This window comes from Zootoca vivipara, chromosome 4 (genome assembly GCF_965207765.1).
Source record: "Zootoca vivipara chromosome 4, rZooViv2.hap1.1, whole genome shotgun sequence".
NCBI lineage: Eukaryota > Metazoa > Chordata > Lepidosauria > Squamata > Lacertidae > Zootoca > Zootoca vivipara.
In genome coordinates, this window is record NC_142587.1 from 24,512,692 (window position 1) to 24,533,087 (window position 20,396).

Here is a 20,396-nt window from a genome sequence, read left to right on the forward strand (position 1 = left end):
AGATAGTGGGAAGATAAACAGATGAGTTTGGATGCATGACATACCGGAATATATAAGCAAGATGTGGTTTAGGGCCTGAGTCTAAACGTATGTGTGTGCATATTATATTTTTAAACCCTATTGCAGTCATCTCTCTATAGTCACCGATAATTTAAAGAAACGCATCAGGTCAGAATGTAATGTCCGCAGACTGAAGCCCTGGACCACAGAATACAAAATCGACCAGTCTAGATTTTGTGAAGGGTGACTCGCCTCCGAACAGTTGACAAAAAGGGCTGATTATACGATGTGTGGACATCTCTTCACTTCTCTACACGATTTATTGGTAGGTAGCTTAATCCATCAGGAGGTGATGTGAAAGCAATCTGTCCGGTTACACCTGTGATGACCCATTTCACTGGTGCAAGTCATCACAACGCTGCAGACAGCAAATTACGAAGTACAGTAGTTCATAGTAGTTTGTATGGTGAGAAAATCCTCCAGGCGAGAGCTAAAATTGCTTATCTTTCTTGCTTTTTTAAATATGGCGGTTTAGCGTTTTCAACATAATAAAGAGGGCCATAATTTCTGTATTCTCGTCGTACATTCTTGGCGCTAACCCAGTATTTAAAAAGTTATATAGCGGCGGCGGCATTTCTTGCGACGTAACATCCAACGAAAACGCCCGTACAAAAAATATATGCGTGTCTTTGTTGTGGTTTCACCGTGGGGAGGAGGGAAAAAGTACGAGTAGCACCTCTTGTGCCAGCTGATTCTCACGTTCGCTTTAGGAAAGGTACTGGTGGGGAGCACGGGCGGATAAAACTGCCCGTTGCTTCTGATTCGTGGTAGTGTTCGTCGAAAACGACAGCAAGCTGTCAAGCAAAGCAAACGAAAGGCGCTTTTCTTTTCCACTGCTTGATTGGAGTCTATCCCTGTCTGCGCTTTTGGGGAACTGGGGGTGGGGAGGTGGGGAGGTGGGGAGGCCGTCTAGCAATGTTCGTGCTGGCGTGAGCGTGCTCCCTCCAACCCGTTTCCCATATCTCTTCGGACGCGTGGAGAGGTCCCTCCTTCGCATTCCTGCCTGAAACCCCTTCGTCTCCACCATGCGTTTTTTGTTTGAATGCACCATTGTTCATTGTTTTTTGGGAGAAAGGGGGGGGGTAAGGTACGCGACGCCTTTTCCTCGGGAGGAGACCGTTGCCTATTGTTCTCGCCTTCCTGCCCCGCTCTTCCCACCACCACTGAAGTTGTGCGACAGACACCCTCGCTGCTTTGTGTGTGACTGGCGACTGCCGTGTGTGTGTGTGGATGTGAGTGTGCGCGCACACGAAGGGGAGGGGGCAGCTGGAGCGCAATGCGCGCTGCTGACGCCGGGCCGGCTTGGGCCCGCCGGGGAGCGAGCGGAGAGGGGAAAGAGGCCGCGCCGGTGCTGCTCAGCCTCGGCGCCCGCCTTCTTCTCGGCAGCCGCCGCTTCTTCTCCGAGCCCCGTGGTCTCCGGCCTCCGCAAGGCGATGGGCCTCGAAGCGCAGCCCCCTCCGCCGCCGCCACCACCACCGAGCTCCCGCCGCCTGAGGCGAGGGAGCGACAGCCGCAGACGAGGCTGAGGAAGGCCAGGCCCGTCAGGCCGGCGGAGGCGGCCCCGTTCGTTGCGTGTGGAAAGTTTCGGTTGGTGGGCTAGAAGCGGAGAGCGGGGCGCGTGAGGCGCGGCCGGCGAGAGAAGGGATGGGATCTCGGCCGCCGCAACTGCCGCCTTGCCGGGGACGCTGAGAGGGGGAGCTGCGGGAGGAGGGGCTGCGGCGAGGCGGGCGGGCGGCTGGCCCCCGCCTGCCTGCCATTGATCGCCCCTTCCCGTCCGAGCGCGGCCATCGCGGCCGCCCGGGTGGGCGGGCCGCCTCCGCCAGGATGATCACAAACACGCGCGGCTTCCTGTGGTCGGACCTGGAGACTCAGGCTCTGCTGGAGATCTGGGGGGAAGCGGACGTGCAGAGCGCCCTGGACGGCAACTTTCGCAACAGCCATGTGTACCGGGACGTGGCTTGCCGCCTGGCCGAGCTGGGCTTCGAGCGCACCCCGGAGCAGTGCCGCATCCGCATCAAGGGCCTCAAGCGCCAGTACTACCAGGCCCGGGAGGGGCTCAAGAAGAACGGGCACGCCAGGAAGATCTGCAAGTACTACGACGAGATGGACCGCATCCTCAGCGGGAGGGCCGGGGCGGCAGGCCTCGACGACAGGCCTCTCAGCCCCGCGGCCGGGGGGGACCCCGGGTGCCGGCGGAGGCAGCAGCACCATCTGCAGCAGCAGCACCCCGGCGCCCTGGCCGCCTCCGCCATCCTCGCCGCCTCCGCCGCGCCCCCTTCCGCCAGGCCCGGCGGGGCTTTGCTTCGCGAGGTGGACGCGGAGGAGGAAGACGAGGACGAGCTGGACGAGGAAGGCGGCGAGCTGCTGGAGTCCCCCCCGAGGGACAACTTCCACGACCACGAGGAGTCCGGGGAGTGCTCCTCCTACGCCGAGCACGCCATCAAAGTGGAGTGCCCGCCCTTCGCCATCCCGCTACCGCCGGCAGAAGGTGAGTGGAGAGAAAGGAAAGAAAGTCGAGGGCGGCACAGCAAAAGTGTCTGTCTCTCTGTTCCCCCTTATGGCACCTGCCACAAAGAAACAGCCCCGTTATCCCGACCTGCTTTTCTGAACAATGTTGCTTTGGGCGGGGGGTGTTATCCATAGGACAATCGCATCCCCTCACAGGCGCACAACACACACGCCCTCTTTTTATTGCCCTGTTCCTCCCCAGTCTGTGCAGATTTATCTCTCCAAAGGAGTTGGGGGAAAGCTGGTGTTCTCATTATGACTTCACCCTGAGAGGAAGAGCAGCGCTGTATATTTAATTTACCCTGCTCTTGTCTAAAACGGAGGGCGATGCCCCGCTCCCCACTTTCAATCACACACCCAAACAACTCTGGAGATTTCTCCGCCTAACCTTTCCATTTGACGGGTGAAAGTAGGCTTTGTTTCACCCTGGTCAAAGATCCAGTTTGGCAAAAGAAGAAAAGAGCCCAGGCATTTGTGTTTATACACACAGGGGGGGGGGGACTGGGAGACTTAACCCAGTGGCAAAAAACAAAACAAAAAACCCATAGCTGTGGCACTGCCCGTTGCCTAAATGGTCCTTCCTTTGGTATTGTCAGGTGACTTCTGTTTTAAAATGAATTCCTGATACTCCGTATTAGGAGTGTGTCATAAAATATAACCAGGGAGCTTCTTTGTCTTGGATATACCACCTACATAAAAGGCATATCCAATAGACAAAAATACAGTGGCAGATCAAGGCTTCCTTTTTGTGTATAGCGATGGTCCAAAGTTCTGAAGGCACTACACCATCCCACATTCCACTGTTGTGAGGGTGGGCACCTTCTGGGGCCCCAAACCCAGTAAAGTGTCTGCCATCTCAACAGCGCTGCAATTATCACCTTTGCATCCTCTTTTTTTTAGTTTAAAAGCACCAACTTGGGCCAAACACACCAGTCCTTAGCTATCATTGTCCATCCCCTCTTCCCTTCTGCGATTGTGGAGAATCTATGGTCATTTACATATGGTCATATCTCTTATTTAAACACAAATGGCGAGCTCATACACCTAATCAAATGCAAGAATACTGCATGCAGTGTAAATCAGGTGTACAGTGCCCCAAACTTGAAATTCTTTTGCATGATGATGCTTATAAAGCAGGAGGATTGTTAGGCTGGCAAGCCTAAAGGCCACCATGCATCTTTGTTTGACAATATATTCCATAGTATTCTCTTGTAAATATACAACTTTTCATCTGGGTTAAAAACAAAAGCCCTCCACATTCATATTTATTGTTCACATACACAGATTGGACTAAATTTAAATTTCCACAAACAAATTGAAGCGATACCATATAGAGAGAGAGGTCTGTACTTCCTTCACATGTAGGTGTGTGTATTATTTTTAGAAAACAATTCTAAGGCAGAAAAACTGGAATCTGTGCCTTTGTCTTTTTTTCACTGTTGAGTTTTATTTGAATTGGGCAAGGCTAATACACATGCATAAATCTGCATATCCATACAAATCTGGCATCAAGTTGGTGTCCTTAAGCTAATAGAGTCCCACTTGAAACAAACCTTTTACACATAAATAACATCAAAGGAGAGAGGTTTACAATTGTGACCTTTTGTAATGCAGATCTGGAAGCAGGGCATTAAGGCTGCAGTCCTGTGCACACTTAATCTGGAAGTAAATTCCATAGAATATAATGGGTCTTCCAAGTAAACATGCATAGCATAGGCTTGTACTGTAAAAAGTTGAAATGAGCAATTATCTCCAATACACAAATACTTGTTTTAAAATTTTGGTTGTTCAAGTTCCATACGAACATAAATAAATGTTATAGAAACATATAAATTATGTCAATATGAAAACTACCTGATTACTGGAAATATTTGTGTAACTTAAAGTGATGGTCTTCACTATTTAATTTTCTCTTAAGTTTGGTCAAAATATGACTAACTTGTCTACTTTTGTTTTAGGTTTTAAACAAATTAATGCTCACACCAATGCACCACCCTTATTATCTCAGGCTAAAAGATCAAAAAAACGCCATGCAAACTTAACACTGGACAAAATGATGGAGAGGTTTCTGCAACAAAGTATGGATACCGAAGAGAAATTTTACAAATATGAAGAGCAGAGGCTTAAAATCGAAGACAAACGGCGTGAAGCTGAACACGCCAGAGAGCTCCAGATGTTGCAGATGTTGGGACAGATGTTAGCAGGGATTTCTTCCACAGTTTCACAAAGGTCCCAGTATATACCTAGCAATCCTTCACAGAGATCAAATCACCGATCATACGGAGATAATTTTAACTTTAATTCTATGTCCACGTCACTTTCGCCACCCATAGGTACTACATTCTGTTGTATAAATGATGTTGGGACCCAGTAGCTAAGATTTTTGTGTACATTTTCTAAAGTCAGTGAAATGGTCCCCGGGGGGTGGGGTGGTGGTTCATGGGTATATGTGAAAAATGAATCAAAACACTGGGCTTGGTTGATAAAAGTCTACATAGATAATGGTGTTCATTTAATGTTGTGCTCTTTTGCAGAGTTGTTAATGGAACAGATCATGATCATTGATGTAGTTTACATAGCTCTTTTTAAAAATGTAGAGCAACCAGTTGTGAATTTAGTGGATTAAAAAGGGAATTTTGTTCATCTTTGAAATAAAATTCATATTGCTTGATCTTTAGTGTTTCATAGAAATTCTGGAAGTAATAGTTTTTGCACTTGAAACAGCATCGGTAATTGCCAGGGATGGTCTAAAAGCATATAAGTACTTATAGTAGATACTTTTAGAAGGTGGCTGGTTTTAGAGCAGTTTTTATATTTTTTGTATCCAAGTCTACTTCCATCTTACTAGGGAATAGAATTAGTTTTGTATATTCTACTTCTGGGCTGGCAATCAGCGTAAAATCGCATCCTGGTCAGCAAAATATTTTCATTAGTAATAACTTCACCACAACTGAAAGATGGTCCTAAGGCTGTCTTCTGCAATAGATTTTCCTACCTCATTTCTATAGTATTAGGGTAGCCTTAGTTTTAATTTGCAAGGCAAGGGAGTTCAAATGTCAGTATAGCTGTTGCCTTAAAAATGCAACATGGGCACGTTTGACTTTGAAAGAGGAAACGTCCAAAAAATGAGGAGATTGGCTTTCAACTTTTTACCCAAGTCAGAAGGGTCACTCCAAAATGCTTTACAAGCACATTATCAGAAGCTCAACTGGAGTGCATACCACAGATCAGGAACCAGATAGGCCCTTGGTTTAAATATGTTTAATACTCCCATCCAACTTCACATTGAAAGATGAGTAATAGTGCATGCTATATTTTCTTGTCATCTTGGTATTCACAAGGAACACAGTTTGAAAACTGGTTGCAGTGAGTCTTCTAATGCTACCTACTTGAAGATTGTTTTGGTGTTCTTCAGGACTAGAGGTAGCCAAGATGCAGGAGAACTATGTATTTGTTAGGTACCAACTTGTGTTTAAATGTAGGTTCTATTCACAAAATCATGTTGTTGTATTCTGGGACCTCAATCGCTAGTGGCTTAGGACCCCTTTGATGCATGGAGACTTACTTCCAAGTAGGCATACGTAGGATCGTGTAGGTAATTTGGAGGAGATCTTTGCCTCTACAATACTACTTCTAAATAAAATTATACTCCAATGTTTAACCCCCTTCATGAGCATAACAGGGTATTAATAGGTAACTGATCTATTTTAAGTGATAGTGTTCGCTCACCCTTAATCATATTCTGGGTAAACTGGAGTTTCCTTTCAGGCTTTCAATAGTTGACATTAATCTGCTTTCACTATCACTTTATATAACCTATTTTGTGAATTCTGGACGTTTTATCCAATTGTCTAAGAATATGCCATTTAAAAAACACAAGGAAAACTGCTAGAAAAGTTATAAATCTTTAGAAAAGTGTGTGTGTGTGAGAGAGAGAGAGAGAGTGTGTGTGTGTGTGTGTGTGTGTGTGTGTGTGAGAGAGAGAGAGAGAGAGAGAGAGAGAGAGAGAGAGAGAGAGAGAGAGAGAGAGAGAGAGAGAGAGGACACAGTACATAAATTGTACTGTGAAGGCAGTAGCAGCAATGCAGCTGTTCCATTTCTTTCTCTGTGCTCATATTCTTTCGGTGGCTCTCACCCTTCTGTCTACAAGTATGGATTTTTTTTAATTTTGTCATGATTTGTACTTTGGTCTGAATATCGTAGGATACACTATTGCTGTTGTAAGTGAGCAAGCTTTTCGTTCTTGTGATAGTGCAGAAATGTATAAATATATGTGGGGAGTTTCTGCCATTGATAGAAGTCCCAAAGGAAAGGAGGAGGGGTTTTAGCATTCAGCATGGTTCTCTATTCTCTGCAACCGTTTTACCGTGACTACAGACTTCCTTGTTTGGATTTACGACCAAAATAAAACAGTTACACCTAGAATGATCCATGCTGGGGTCTCTAATGCAGTTCGAGATATGTTACAGATGTGTCAACATGTTGTGTAAATAACATCAGTGGAAGCGGAGCGCATTAATTAAAGAATTGTTTCCATTGTAAAGGATGAGATCAGAATATTGACCTGAAAGGACTTAATGTTTACTGGAAAAAAGTAAGTTTGATTGTGGAAGGGGTTATATTGAGAATGAAGAGATTTTGCTGATTTTGCAACCACTGGGAGTTTTCTTGTTTGATGCTGACTTTTTCAGATAGGTTTTTCGCCCTGTGGATACTTGGATACTTTGAGCTCTTTGTTAGATTTCTCTGACTGTGATAACTAAGCACAATTTGAACTGGCAGTTTAAAAAGTAGGCATCACTTCAGCAGAAACACTAATGAAGAGCAGCAGTCTGATTGGTAGTTACTAATTATGTGATACGATTGTCAATTGGAAGCGTAATTGTCAAAGTACGGTAGGGTTTTTTAAATAAAAAAATTCCTTCAGTAGCACCTTAAAGACCAACTAAGTTTTTATTTTGGTATGAGCTTTCGTGTGCATGCACACTTCTTCAGATACCTGAAGAAGTGTGCATGCACACTTCTTCAGGTATCTGAAGAAGTGTGCATGCACACGAAAGCTCATACCAAAATAAAAACTTAGTTGGTCTTTAAGGTGCTACTGAAGGAATTTTTTTATTTTACTTCGATCCAGACCAACACGGCTACCTACCTGTAACCAGGGTTTTTTAAGCTGCAGAAACATGGAAGGATATTTTGTTGCTTATTTTGAATTAATTTTGGGTCTTTTCAGACCAGCATTTTATTTAACTCGTAATCATTGACTCGGTATCTATTAATTATGTGCTTTTTGTTACAAAAAATGTGAGTGTTAACTAAGACCATTTTAGTCTTTTTTCTAATTTGCAATTTGAGATATAAGTGGCTTAGGCCTAAGTTCATAATTCTTGCCAGCACAAGTTTTTCTTGCTCAGTGCTGTTCTTCCAGGTGTAGGAGTTAATTACATCTTTGTATGAAAGTTGGCTTGCAACAAATAAAACTGGATGATTGGGAAATCTTGGAGATCACCACATGAACGTTAGTAGGGTTGGAGCTCAGGCACCACCACCTTCCTCTCACTTGTATTCCTACCCCTCATGCACACACACATTGTCCCTTTGACATTGCCAGTTGGCCACACAAGAGAGATAAGCATCTGTATGATGGTTTGATGCCATGGTTACTTTGGGTGTGCAGTGCGACACAGATGCAAAAAACCAAGTTGGTGCTAATACTGTTCTTACAGTTTTCTGATCAGATATCTTCACCAGGCATGCTGGTTTGCCCCTGCCACGCAACATTATGCAAACAATGTAGCCAGTTGTATCAATTGAACCTTTGTGTGCACAGCTCTACCTGTAGACTTGGCACTGGACCTGGCACCCAGATTTCACAGAGGTGTAGATTGTGATTTTGTTCATCATGTGAAGGCTAGTGGGGAGGGCTCTTTGGTGTGTTCCTTGTTGAGGAACATGGAAGTGTTATTATTTGAATAGGGCTGGTTAATTGAAGATGCAAACAAGAATATTTAATACTCTAATTTCTTGGAAATATTCATGTTATCAGTGAATGCTATGAAAAGTTTGGATTTAAAGTAATTATTTAAATGTCTTTCTTTCTTTTTCAGTTATAGAAAGATCTTTTTCAGTGCACAAAACACATTCTGTAAAGGAAATGGAGAATATATTTCAACTGGTGCGGAATGTTATTCCTCCTCTAACTGCCAAAAAGCATAAAGGCCAAGATGGACGAATAGGAATTATTGGAGGATGCCAAGAGTAAGTTAAAAGAAAATGCATAACATCCTTGCAAGCAAGTTTTCAAGTATTACTTGATTGCAACACATTTTACTAGCCCTCCTTGAGCATGCCTTTTTTTAAAAAGTTCCATTTGACACTTTACCAACTTGCAAAAAAGATTTTTCAATCATTTTCTTACTTTTATTAGGCATGGTTTCCTGCCTGGTTGTCTAGAGGCATTTCTCACATTCTTTCTTGCACATTTAAATCAAACATCTGAAGATATCTTAATAGTAATTTTAATCCTTTTTTAAAAACTTTGAGACCAAATGTGTACATATGTCATGTGACCATAGCTCCTAGGGAAATAAGAAAGGTGTACCATTTGACCTTGAGAGCTTAGCTCTTAACTGCATCATCAGCCATAATTCAAATTCCTTTTGAGATCCCATCATTGTGCAAATGTTTGGCTTTAATGATAAGTGTTATTTGGGCTGACTGTTAAGGAAATGAATTAATTTGTGTGTGCGCATGTGTGGTACAATTCCGTGAGCGTAGAAAAGGGGCAGAATGTGCTGTTAGGTATAGAATTCAACTTTCCAGGAATCTCAGCTTCCACTAAAGAGAGTTAAGTTGCTTTCCCTTAAGCTGTATTTTTCGCTCCATAGGGCGCACCTCGTTTTTAGTGGAGGAAAACCAGGAAAAAAAAATTTTCTGATTTTCCTCCTCTAAAAGTTTGTTGGGGAGGGGAGTGAAGGAGGCAGCGGCGGTGGAGGGACCAGTCCGGCTTCCCCTGCCTCCCCCCCCCTTTCGACACCGGCTTTCTCGTTAAACGGCAGGGGGCAGGCAGAGGAGATGCTGCTGGTTGCTCTCCACTAACCCCATTTGCGAAAGCAGGCTTGTTTTTGCAAACGGGGTTGGCAGGGAAGAACAAGCAGCATCCCTCCGCTGTCCCCCGCTTCTCACTGAACGCGGCGGAGGCGCGGGGTAGCAGAAGAGATGCTTCACGGAGCAGGGAAGGAGGGGTGGGCGGCAGGCCGCTGCCGCCCGCCCCTCCTTACCTGCTCCCTGTCAAACATGTCCTCCCCCCTGGGCTGCTCTCCTCTCTCCCCACCACCACCGCCCAAGCTGCCGTCAGTGCACTCCACTTTTGCGAGTGGAGCGTGTGGGGGTGGGGGAGCCTTCGGTCCATAAGATGCACAGACCTTTTGCCTTTCTTTTTGGGAGGGAAAAAGTGCATCCTATGGAGCGAAAAATACGGTAAGTAAAAAACTTTAACTTTTCCCCCCGATGCTGAATTTGGATGCAAAATAAACAAAATCCTGCATCTCCTTGATTTAAGGGTAGGGAAGTTATAACCTCAGGCTCTTCCTCACTGCCTCTGGGTCTTCATTCCCCCTTGAAAAATAAATTCCTAATATTCTGCTAGTATAATACACTAGAATGTATGGTGGTAGCAAAGATGCTTCCCAGTCCTAATACAGCTCAGCATAGCACAAGGATTTGAAATCTGGAGACCTGTTTGTGTACTTTCATAGACTCACAGAATTGCAGAGTTGGAAGGAACCCCGAGAGTAATCTAGTCCAACCCCCTGCAATGCAGGACCCAACATGAAGATGACAAATGTTTCATAATGCTAAGAAGAAACTATTAGTTTAACATTAGATTTTATATTCAATAATGCCTAATCTAAAAGAGCTTCTGCTTGGCCTAACAAACAAACTACAAAAAGTACACGTCTGTCTTAATTTGAGCATCTGATATTCAGTTCCCATAGTAGTTTCCTCCTGGTTATGTTCAGGTTCCACAGAAGCAGTTGTACAATCACGTTTGTCTCAACTGCAATGAGAGTCTGGTTATTTGTGAAAAGGCTGACTTAGAGTTGTTATCATAGAATAAAGTCTGTTCATCACAGCTATGAAGTATGAGCCTTGGAAGAGACCTGTTACTTTGCAGGTACTACATTAACTGAACATAAACGCCCTTAACTGTTAGTAGGCAAGAGTCTCTCTGCTGGTGCTCGGTTGTGATAGTGTCATAACTAATATTTAAGACTTCAAAATATATGCATAATTAGGTGGGGAGAAATATTATAATTTTTAGTTAGCTGTCTTTATCCCAATTCAGCAATCAAACTTGTTAGCAAAATAAAGATGCCTCCTAAAAAAAAATTTTTTTTTTGCCAGGTATACAGGGGCACCATATTTTGCTGCAATTTCAGCTCTCAAAGTGGTATGTGCTCTCTTATCTTTTCATTAAAATGTTCGGTAAGGAACATCGCATGGCTAGTTCAGGGTTGATGGGAGTTGTAGTCCAGCAACACCTGGAGGTCCACATGTTCCTCACCCCTATTTCAAAGGCAGTGGTAATTATCCAACAGTTTAAAAAAAGGCAAAGGACCCTTGACAGTTAAGTCCAGTCGCAGATGACTCTGGGGTTGCGGCGCTCATCTTGCTTTACAGGCTGAGGGAGCCGGCGTTTATCCACAGACAGTTTTTCTAGGTCATGTGGCCAGCATGACTAAGCCGCTTCTGGCACAGTGGAACACTGAAACCAGAGCAGCACACGGAAACGTCGTTTACCTTCCCGCCGGAGCAGTACCTATTTATCTACTTGCCCTTTGGGCGTGCTTTCGAACTGCTAGGTTGGCAGGAGCTGGGACTGAGGATTCGAACCACCGACCTGATTGGCAAGCCCAAGAGGCTCAGTGGTTTAGACCACAGTGCCACCCGCGTCCCATTATTCAACAGTTAAGGGTACTTAAACCCAGTGAAAACAGCCTCTCATGTGTGCTGTTGAATCATAGCTTTCTGAGGGTTGTATCTCTGAACTTCAAGTGTACTTAAAATGCTTTGGAATCGGACCAACTTGAGTATGTGGATAGTAACTGATTGTGTTCTTAGAAGGCTGCTTTAATAAATACTATTTGTCATCTTAATAATAAAGTGTAGCTAGCCATCGTACACAGCATAGAATTTTGTCTGTAATGTATTTCGCTACTGTGATCTCAACAACGGAATCCCAGTGGGGAGGAAGCTACCCATGCACATATCAACAAAATGTTCTACTGTTCAAGGTATTGCTAAAGCCAAGCTATCAGTGTTTGAGAAAAGAGATATGAATGCGCTTTTCATCTAGATAAGGAATGTTGGAAACAGGCTTTTATATGTAGCGAGAGTACTTACATTGGATCCTAAACAAATTTGTTCCATTGATGTCCATGAGACATGCTCAAGTATATATATTTAGGACTAGTATGAGAAATGGACCTAAAAATCACTTTGTTCTGTAAGTCACTAAGTAAGAATGTCACGGGGCAGACTAAAGCTAGGAAGCATGGAACTGGCTTGTTTGGGTTTTAATGACTAGCCATTGCATGATGATGTTGTATTAGTATCAATGGATAACTAACTATGTGTTAACTTTCGTAGGGTGCAGACATATCCCATGTATTTTGTACCAAAGACGCAGCAACTGTAATAAAGTCTTACAGCCCAGAGCTGATAGTTCATCCTGTTCTGTAAGTATCCTTTCCGTTTTTGTCTCTTGCACTTCCTCCTATATTTTTCTCACTTGACTTAATGGATCATGTAGTAGTTGTATTAGGGTAGCAGCTCAGAGCTAGGTTCCCAGGATCAGGTGAAGGGCACCCATCCTTTTGTGAACCTACTGGCTTTGAACCTGGGCCTTTGTATCCTATACTCAATCATTTCATGCTGTGATGGATGCTCACATCCTGTCCAGAGGACGTTGTCTCTGGATCTGTCTTAATGGCTGGAATTTCAAATGTTTTTTTTTTAAAAAAAATGGTATATGGGGCAATCCCGCATGTCTGCCACACTTGCCATGCTTTGACTCACAGTAGCCAGCTTCTGTTCTGCTGTAACTAAAACCAATCCAGATGCCAATACTTCTCTAAACTTCAAGACAACATTTTAATGATGTTTTAATTGTATTCGCCAAACTTGCAAATACATAGTGTCAACTTCTGCCTTCCAAAAGTGGTGGTGCTGAATGTCCCAACTGCAGCATTAACTTTGCTATCTACCCAAGCAGCTTCCAAACCATTTGTTTAGTCTCTTAACTACAGTTCTTTTTTAAGTGACACATTAAAGCCTCAATAAAGCACCAGTAGAGATGCAGAAGGGACTCTTCCACAGCAGCCAGTTGAATGATGCCATATGCTAAAACAAGCCTATGTGCGTAGATAGGTATTACACCCTACTGTAAATCTTAAAAGTTTGGTTGCTACAACTGCTGTTTGAAAGAGATGGTCAGGAATTTGAGATGGGGGGGGGGCAGAATAAAATCAAGACATTGCCAGAAAATAAAATATGAAACAAGTCACATGGCATATAGGGATTGGAAGTTGAGGGGACAGGAAGTGTATCCTACCCATGGTAATTCCTCCTTTCTTCTTCTTAAACCAAAAAGGAAACATGGCAGCCAGCCATGTGGGAATTTCATCTCCCTTTCCTGCTTTCATTTGTCAGCTTTCCAGGCAGATGGAAGGTTCCCCGTGTTCCCCACATATATTTACATAATGCCATCTCCTGTAGAAAAGGAAAAATTGTAATTTCTGTAAATCCCTGAGGGACTTTTGCCGAAATGATACATTATCTATATAAATGTATGGTATGGCCTGCTTTTATTCAGGAGGAAAATGGTTTGCAAATACTTTGAGAAATTGGTTGTGGTTGTTTACAGAAGGCAGCTTGGGGAGCTGGCACCCAGTACCCTTAAGCTGAAAAATGCACTTCCTTGCAAACGCAAGAAATCAGATTTTGGGAAACATGCCAATCTGTGCTCTACTCTGTCTAGTGACAGCCCTGATGCTGTTCATGAAGTGGAAAAGTGGCTCCCACGTCTACACTCGGTTGTTATCGGACCTGGATTGGGTAGAGATGATGTACTGCTTGAGAATGCCAAGGTAAATTGGACAGACAGTACCTTGCATAGTAATGATTCTTTAATGTACCCTTTTTCATGAAACTAAATTTCTGTTTTGAATTCATCGCTGTTGTTGATATTCTTGATGTTGGAAATTGAGGGCAATTATAAAATGGCAGGATTAGCAGCTAAAGTTGATGAAAGTTGCCTTTATGTGAAACTCTTACAGATAACTTAACAATCACCAAGATCCGCAATGCTCCTGTGATTTTTTGTGTGTGGGAGAGCTCCACCTCCCTTTGGAATAGACATAGAGGCACAGTTGAGCCACTCTAACAAAACAAAATATCAGTAAATGTGGTTTCAGGATGGATCATAATATCCAAGCCATCCTTTGCTTGCTGGTGTTTGATAGAGCTCAGCAACAAGGGCACTGGTTTTATTGCTTACCTAGTCCTGGCAGTGATAAAAGTGACCAATGGAAATAGGTCACAGTATTTCCCCCCACTTACACTAAAAGGTGAGCAAGTGAAGAAGCATTTATTGTTATCTAGAGAACTGTCTTGATTGTACTTTTGAGTAGGACCAATCTGCATTATAAAAAACTGAGAAATTGAAATGAAAGTGCAGAAGTCCCATAATAATGACATCATATGATTAGCACCACTTTATAGCCTCCTTCTTCTGGGTAAACTATCAATATCTTCTGGCCATCTCACTTTAAAAAAAGGAACAATTACATGTTTGTAAACCTTCCCAAATCCCTTAATGTATATATACTATACACAGACGAACCACATGGCCCAGTGATCACCTCTGTTGTTCTTCTGATGCCCTGATCCCAAACTGCGGTTTCTATGAAATCTGGTTCCAGATTAGGGTGCACAGGTGACATAAATCATGACATAACAGATTGTGCCTTACGTTATTGTGCCGGGTAGAAAAGTATGGTTGTGGGAGGTTAGGGCTTGAAATGCTGTGTAGCAGTAGAGACTGACCTCTCAGGTCAGTGGTCAGAAAACAAATATTCTATAACGGCAGTGCTTCATTACTGCAGGGGTGGCAAGGCTGTGCATCCAGTCAGGCCCACCAAGCCACTTAGCACGTGCTGCTAGTGCCTGGCATATTGGGTGGTGCCTTTTCCTTTTGCAGAGTCACTTCTCTAGTACACCACCGTTGCTAAGAGGTATTAGCACTCAGGAAACAGGAAGGGGTGCTACTTCCCGTGCCTCTTAACAGTAGTGGTGCACCAGAACGAGAGGCACCTTTCCCAGGTAAGTGCTGTTCTTCCCATTGTTGTACGATGAGGAGAGGTTCCTTCTATCAGCCCAGCAATGCTATGGGGGATAGTCATTGTCTCCATTCTTCAGTGATCTCTGAAGAACAGAGAGAATGCTATTCCTCCCACTCTTATCTGTTCTTCGGAATGATCTCTGAAAAGCAAGGAGAGATCTCCCCATCTCATTGCATTTCTCAGAGGAGAGGTTGCTTTCCTCCCAGCTCAGCACTGTGATAAAGAGAAAAACCCTCCCTGCCGCCTGAACGCTTATGCATGTGCAAGCTTTGGCCACATCCTCTGCTGGCCTGCAGCCCTCCGAGGTCTGGCTAACAGCAAATGTGGCCTATAGGTTGGAAAAGGTTGACCACCCCTCCCTGCATTGGTGGTTTTAAAGATCCAGCAGTATGTGTTTTGTGTTTCAGCCACAATTAGAGTAACCCGGAAGAGAAACAATTTTGTAAGCATGGGGTTGTATTCCACTAAGAACTATTTGGAGTAGACAGCTGTTTTTCGAGTTTTTACTTTGAAACTGCAAGAGTTAATTGAACAATGGGAAGAGGTTTCATTTTCAGTTCTTAAAAGTCTGCTCTTTTTTTAAAAAAACACAGGGTATCATAGAAAAATCGAAGATCAAAGGAATTCCTATCATAATTGATGCTGTAAGTATTATGTTTTCATTAGCTTATTTGCATGATGTTGTTCTTGCCAGTAAATGTTTCTCTCTTGCTACCCGATGCAGGATGGTTTATGGCTAATTGCCCAGCAGCCATCTCTCATTCAGGGTTACCCTCAAGCGATTCTTACTCCAAATGCCATGGAGTTCAGCAGACTGTATGAAGCTATGGTGAGTTCATACTATGTTTTCAGTGATACTTAAGGAAAGCAAATTAAATCCAAGACCAAATTACATTTATAGCTCAATCCTATGAACAGCACTGGGTTCGGTGGGGCCTACTCCCTAATTATGATGTTCAGGGTTGCAGCCTTAACACTAATATCTATGTTTAAGTAAAAACTGCATGAGACAGCATCCGCCTGTAATAACTGTTTAGTGCGGAGGTGGAGGACCTTTTTTCTGGCAAGGGTCTTATTCCTTTAAGGGTAATCTGTGAGAGGTCACTTGCTGGGGGTCTCTGGGGCCGCTTGATAATGTTGGCCAATTACTGACCAAAAGTGGATTTTCTATTACCTCTTTTCCACTCCCTTTCTCCCCACCCCACCCCTGCATATGCTGCTGCTACAGTATTAGAAACAAATTGCAAAACACCAATGATAAAAAACATAATAAAAAAGCATACTGACAGACACAGCCTATAGTAGTAAAATAACCGTAATAAATGACAATCCTCTCTCACACACTTTCACAGGCCATAGATTATTTAATAGCCAAAGGCCTGTGTAAAGTGGAATGTTTTTGCCTGGCGTCTAAAGACATGTAATGATGGTGCCAGGTGAGCCTTTCTGGAAAGAGCATTCCACAATCAGGGAGCCACCACAGATGACCAGAAATGAGGCCACAGGTTGCCCATTCCTTAATTAATGGCTGGGTATTTTTTCTGATAAAATGTGTGCATAAAATGATGGTAACATGCATTATTTTACATCACTGAAAGACATATTTTGATTCTGTATGATTCCCCACCGCCCTCTGTCTTAGCTTAGGGACCCTGTCGATAGCAATGATCATCATGGATGTCTGCTAAGGCTCAGCCAAGCCTTGGGGAATTTGACAATTGTTCAGAAAGGAGAACGTGATCTTATTTCAGATGGAGAAAAAGGTAAGTGAAGAATAAACACAGCAAACAGAATGAAAAATACAGTTGCTTGGTCCTATTATAGATAGATAATCCTGAAAAACAAAAACTAATGCTGACAAGCATCTATTCAATATTGAATAGATGCTTGTCAGCATTAGGAGGATAATGTTTTATTAGATGGATAAAAATTGTTGACTAATGAATTTATAGTAAAAGTGTCAGTATTAAATATGAATATTATACTCAATGGCAGCAAACATTATGATTTAAGATGTTAATGTTAGTTACTGGGGCTGTAGGGCACATCAAATGTGTGATAAAATTACATGCTAATAAGAATGTTCATCTCGCCACAAAGGGGATTATTTTGTGTATTTATTTATTTTTCCTAAGTAATTAGTCCTGCAGAATTATACAGAAATTAGTGAGTAATTACAGAAGATAATTACATAACATGCAGCAGCAAACACACAGGGTGCTTTCATATGCAGCTGATGTAAGCTGTTGCCTACAAATCCTTATGGCAGAACAAATCAGTGGTTCCCTCTGCATGTCCTTTTAAAAAGAGAGTTTGTGTTGTTCCTCACTTACGCTAACAAAGCATGAGGCTAGAGCCCCTCTGCACAAAGTTCCTCATAGTCAGTTGCAAAAAAAGAGGCCAAGAACTGGCAAACTTCAGGAGTTGGGCTTTGACAACTAAATAAAGTCGTACCTTGGAAGTTGAACAGAATCTGTTCTGGAAGTCCGTTCGACTTCCAAAATGTTAGGAAACCAAAGTGTGGTTTCCGATTGGAATCAGAAGCTGCGGTTTCAATCATTTGGGAGCCAAGGCGTTTGAGATCCATGGTACAACTGTATACACTGTGCATTGTGCCTGTAAGTTGCTTTGAGTCATTTCCATAAGTTAAGCGACTAATAAGCTGCAGTTTCAATCATTTGGGAGCCAAGGCGTTTGAGATCCATGGTACAACTGTATACACTGTGCATTGTGCCTGTAAGTTGCTTTGAGTCATTTCCATAAGTTAAGCGACTAATAAATGCAAATAATAATAATGATAATAATAATAATAATAATAATAATAATAATCTAGAATATTCATATGTGTGCACAAATAACGGGCCCTTCAGGGATATGGCAGAAATTCTGTTCTAGCCCTTGCAGCTAATAGATGGCACTGCAGTCATGTAACAGATAAACCTTGCCACTTCTTAATTCTGGGGGGAGCCCTAGGAAGCCTGCCCACTTGGTACTGCTCATTACATCTCCAGCCTCTCTCCTTTAAAATACAGTTGGAAAACTTTGATGAATTAGCGAGCAAATCCTATAAAGGAAGCTGGCGTAAAGCAAGTTGGTGTTAAAATTTACGCCAGATTCAAACTCTGTTCAGGAGTGGGGCTGCCTCTGGCTGGGCCAGCCTAAGCCTGGTATTTTCCCCTTTTGTAGTGCTTGTATGCAGTCATGAAGGAAGCAGCAGAAGGTGTGGTGGACAAGGTGATCTCCTCTCAGGTTCTCTTGGAGTCCTAGCACACTGGGCCTTTCTTGCTGGACCAGAAAAAACAAATGGGTAAGGTGCTGGTCATACTTGAGCATTTTCAGCAGCCTAGTTCTTCACTGGAGTTACACTGGGAGCAGGAGGGAAACTACTGGGGAGGAAGGGGTAGATAAACAATAAAACGTACATTCGGCAGCAGAAAAATTAATATGAGATTCTTGTCTGTTAGGTAAGGCAGTATACTTAAATGCAAATCTCTCCCAATAAATTGAAATATCTTTCCACGCTGAATACCTAGAGTGGGTTAAGATTTCTGAAGCTTCTTGAAAAATTCAGTCACATTCCAGTTTTAATGAAGATTATTGTTTCCTTTTTAGTCAAAACCCCTTCCTAGTGGCTGCATTTGGAGCATGTTCACTTACGAGGCAGTGCAACAACCAAGCCTTTCAAAAGTGTGGACGGTCTATGACAGCCTCTGACATGGTTTTAGAAATTGGAGCAGCCTTTAATAAACTCTTTGAAACCTAAGACCAAAGCAGCAGAGGAAGGAGAAATACACAACATGGACAGCAACGGAAATTACAGTAGGATATCCATGCGTAATGCACCCTTTTTCAAGTGCTGTTAGCGGTCTTGGTATACTAGGTAGCTTTTATTTTTTAAAATAGAAAAAATGTAGATATTTTTAAAAGAGTTTGGAATACAATTTTTTTGGCTGAATAAGCTGTAGTTGCAGATGTTATAATATAATAAAACTAAACTGAAAGTATTTCCTCTGTTCTATCTCACAGTTATTGAGCAATAACTAAGAGTGTGCTAGTAGCAAAAGATGCACTTAAGAGACAAATAAAAATAAGGACATGGTCCAACCAAAGTTAAGCTAAGGCCTATTTAGTCCTAATTAATTCAGTGGGACTTCGTCCCTAGGAAGTGCATTTGAGATTGCAGCTCAAGTCTCCATTTCAGTGGAAGAAGTAGACATTTCTGTCTCCCACTGAAATAAATAGGATTTGAAAACTCTTAACTTTGGCTGGATTGTGTCGTAATATTCTTCCACCAGCTTAACTTAGTTCCTTGGTTTGCACCAACTTCATCACTGTTTTGGCCTGAGAACTACTGCAGGGTTTCAATTCTGCACAAGTCTGTGCTGATTTTGAGACATGCCATCTTCAAGGAGGCACTGCATGAAATTTCCCTCGAGTCCTAGGTACAGAGACACTGTTTTTCGTTCCTTGCTTTTTCGATGAGGGAGGGGTGGGTATCACTGGTCTATTTAAAAAAAAACCACTACAAAGAAGCTGTAGAACATGGCATGCGAAAAATAGAATTTATTTAGCTGAATGTATTGAAGTTTCATCTACTGAGCTGGGCTAGTTTAGATCATAAAATATTTGCAGAGAAACCAGATTAAACTTGTGATGGAACGGTTTTTTTGGGGGGGGGGATCAAAAAGATGAAGGCTTTAGGGAAACAACTAATCAAAGAGCAGCTCCTGTCATAAGACCTGGTTTTCAGTAGAAAGCGCCCTTCATGCTTTTGTTTTAACTTTCAAAAGCTACAGTGGGACACTAATGTGTGGACACACTTAAAAGAATCACCGGCATGTAGTAATTGAAGAGTGAAAGGGGAAGGGCTGCCCTTTTAAAACTGCACAGCATTAAAGAACTGGCAGTGCCCAGCAGACTACAGGGTAGAGAATAGGTTGTTCACAGTAGCGAGTTGTCCCTACCATAATGTTGAGCTTCTTTGTAATAGAGGGGGGTATTCCAGAGGATGTATGTCAGCTGCTCTATGCGTATCCTGCTTAGTTATGCTGCTTTACTAGATGCAAACTCACTTTTTGGTAGGATCTATGCACGTAGCATTTCCACTCTAGAAATCCCACCCCATAATGGTTTTAAGGAGGAAAGATTATGGCAGAATACCTTTGTTTTTACTTGAAGCGCTTGCCGCCTGATGGCATTGTATATTTACTTGGAAGTAAGCCCCACCAAATTCATTGGGACTTACTCTGAAGTTAGTATATGGAAACCTGCAGCCAGAGTTTATCTAGCTGTTAAACGAACATTCCCATTTGTGTAGGGACAGACTGCTGTTAGGGTTTGCTACAGTATATAGTAGTCGGTCGTTGCTTAGCATACACGGTCTACCTGCAACCAGGATATTGCTCTGTATAAATGCAACGTGCT

The 20,396-nt window shown here is 42.9% G+C and overlaps 1 protein-coding gene across 1 annotated transcript; it reads left to right on the top strand.

Annotated features, from left to right (window-relative positions):
- The first annotated feature begins 1,132 nt into the window (after positions 1–1,132).
- Positions 1,133–18,976, top strand: NAXD (NAD(P)HX dehydratase). The gene is made up of 11 exons (XM_035114481.3): positions 1,133–2,548; positions 4,527–4,901; positions 8,676–8,826; positions 10,975–11,020; positions 12,220–12,308; positions 13,610–13,718; positions 15,566–15,616; positions 15,697–15,801; positions 16,615–16,735; positions 18,159–18,279; positions 18,585–18,976. The coding sequence occupies exons 1-11, from the start codon at positions 1,885–1,887 to the stop codon at positions 18,733–18,735; spliced, it is 1,983 nt and encodes a 660-aa protein (XP_034970372.3). The 5' UTR covers positions 1,133–1,884; the 3' UTR covers positions 18,736–18,976.
- The last annotated feature ends 1,420 nt before the right edge of the window (positions 18,977–20,396 follow it).

What these genes read in the sequence shown, in the direction of transcription:
- NAXD (XM_035114481.3), top strand. Translation starts at nt 1,885, where the DNA reads ATGATCACAAACACGCGCGGCTTCCTGTGGTCGGACCTGGAGACTCAG. An exon ending in CTGATAGTTCATCCTGTTCT is followed by an intron (nt 12,309 to 13,609) that starts GTAAGTATCCTT and finishes TACTCTGTCTAG; the next exon opens with TGACAGCCCTGATGCTGTTC. An exon ending in TTCCTATCATAATTGATGCT is followed by an intron (nt 15,617 to 15,696) that starts GTAAGTATTATG and finishes TACCCGATGCAG; the next exon opens with GATGGTTTATGGCTAATTGC.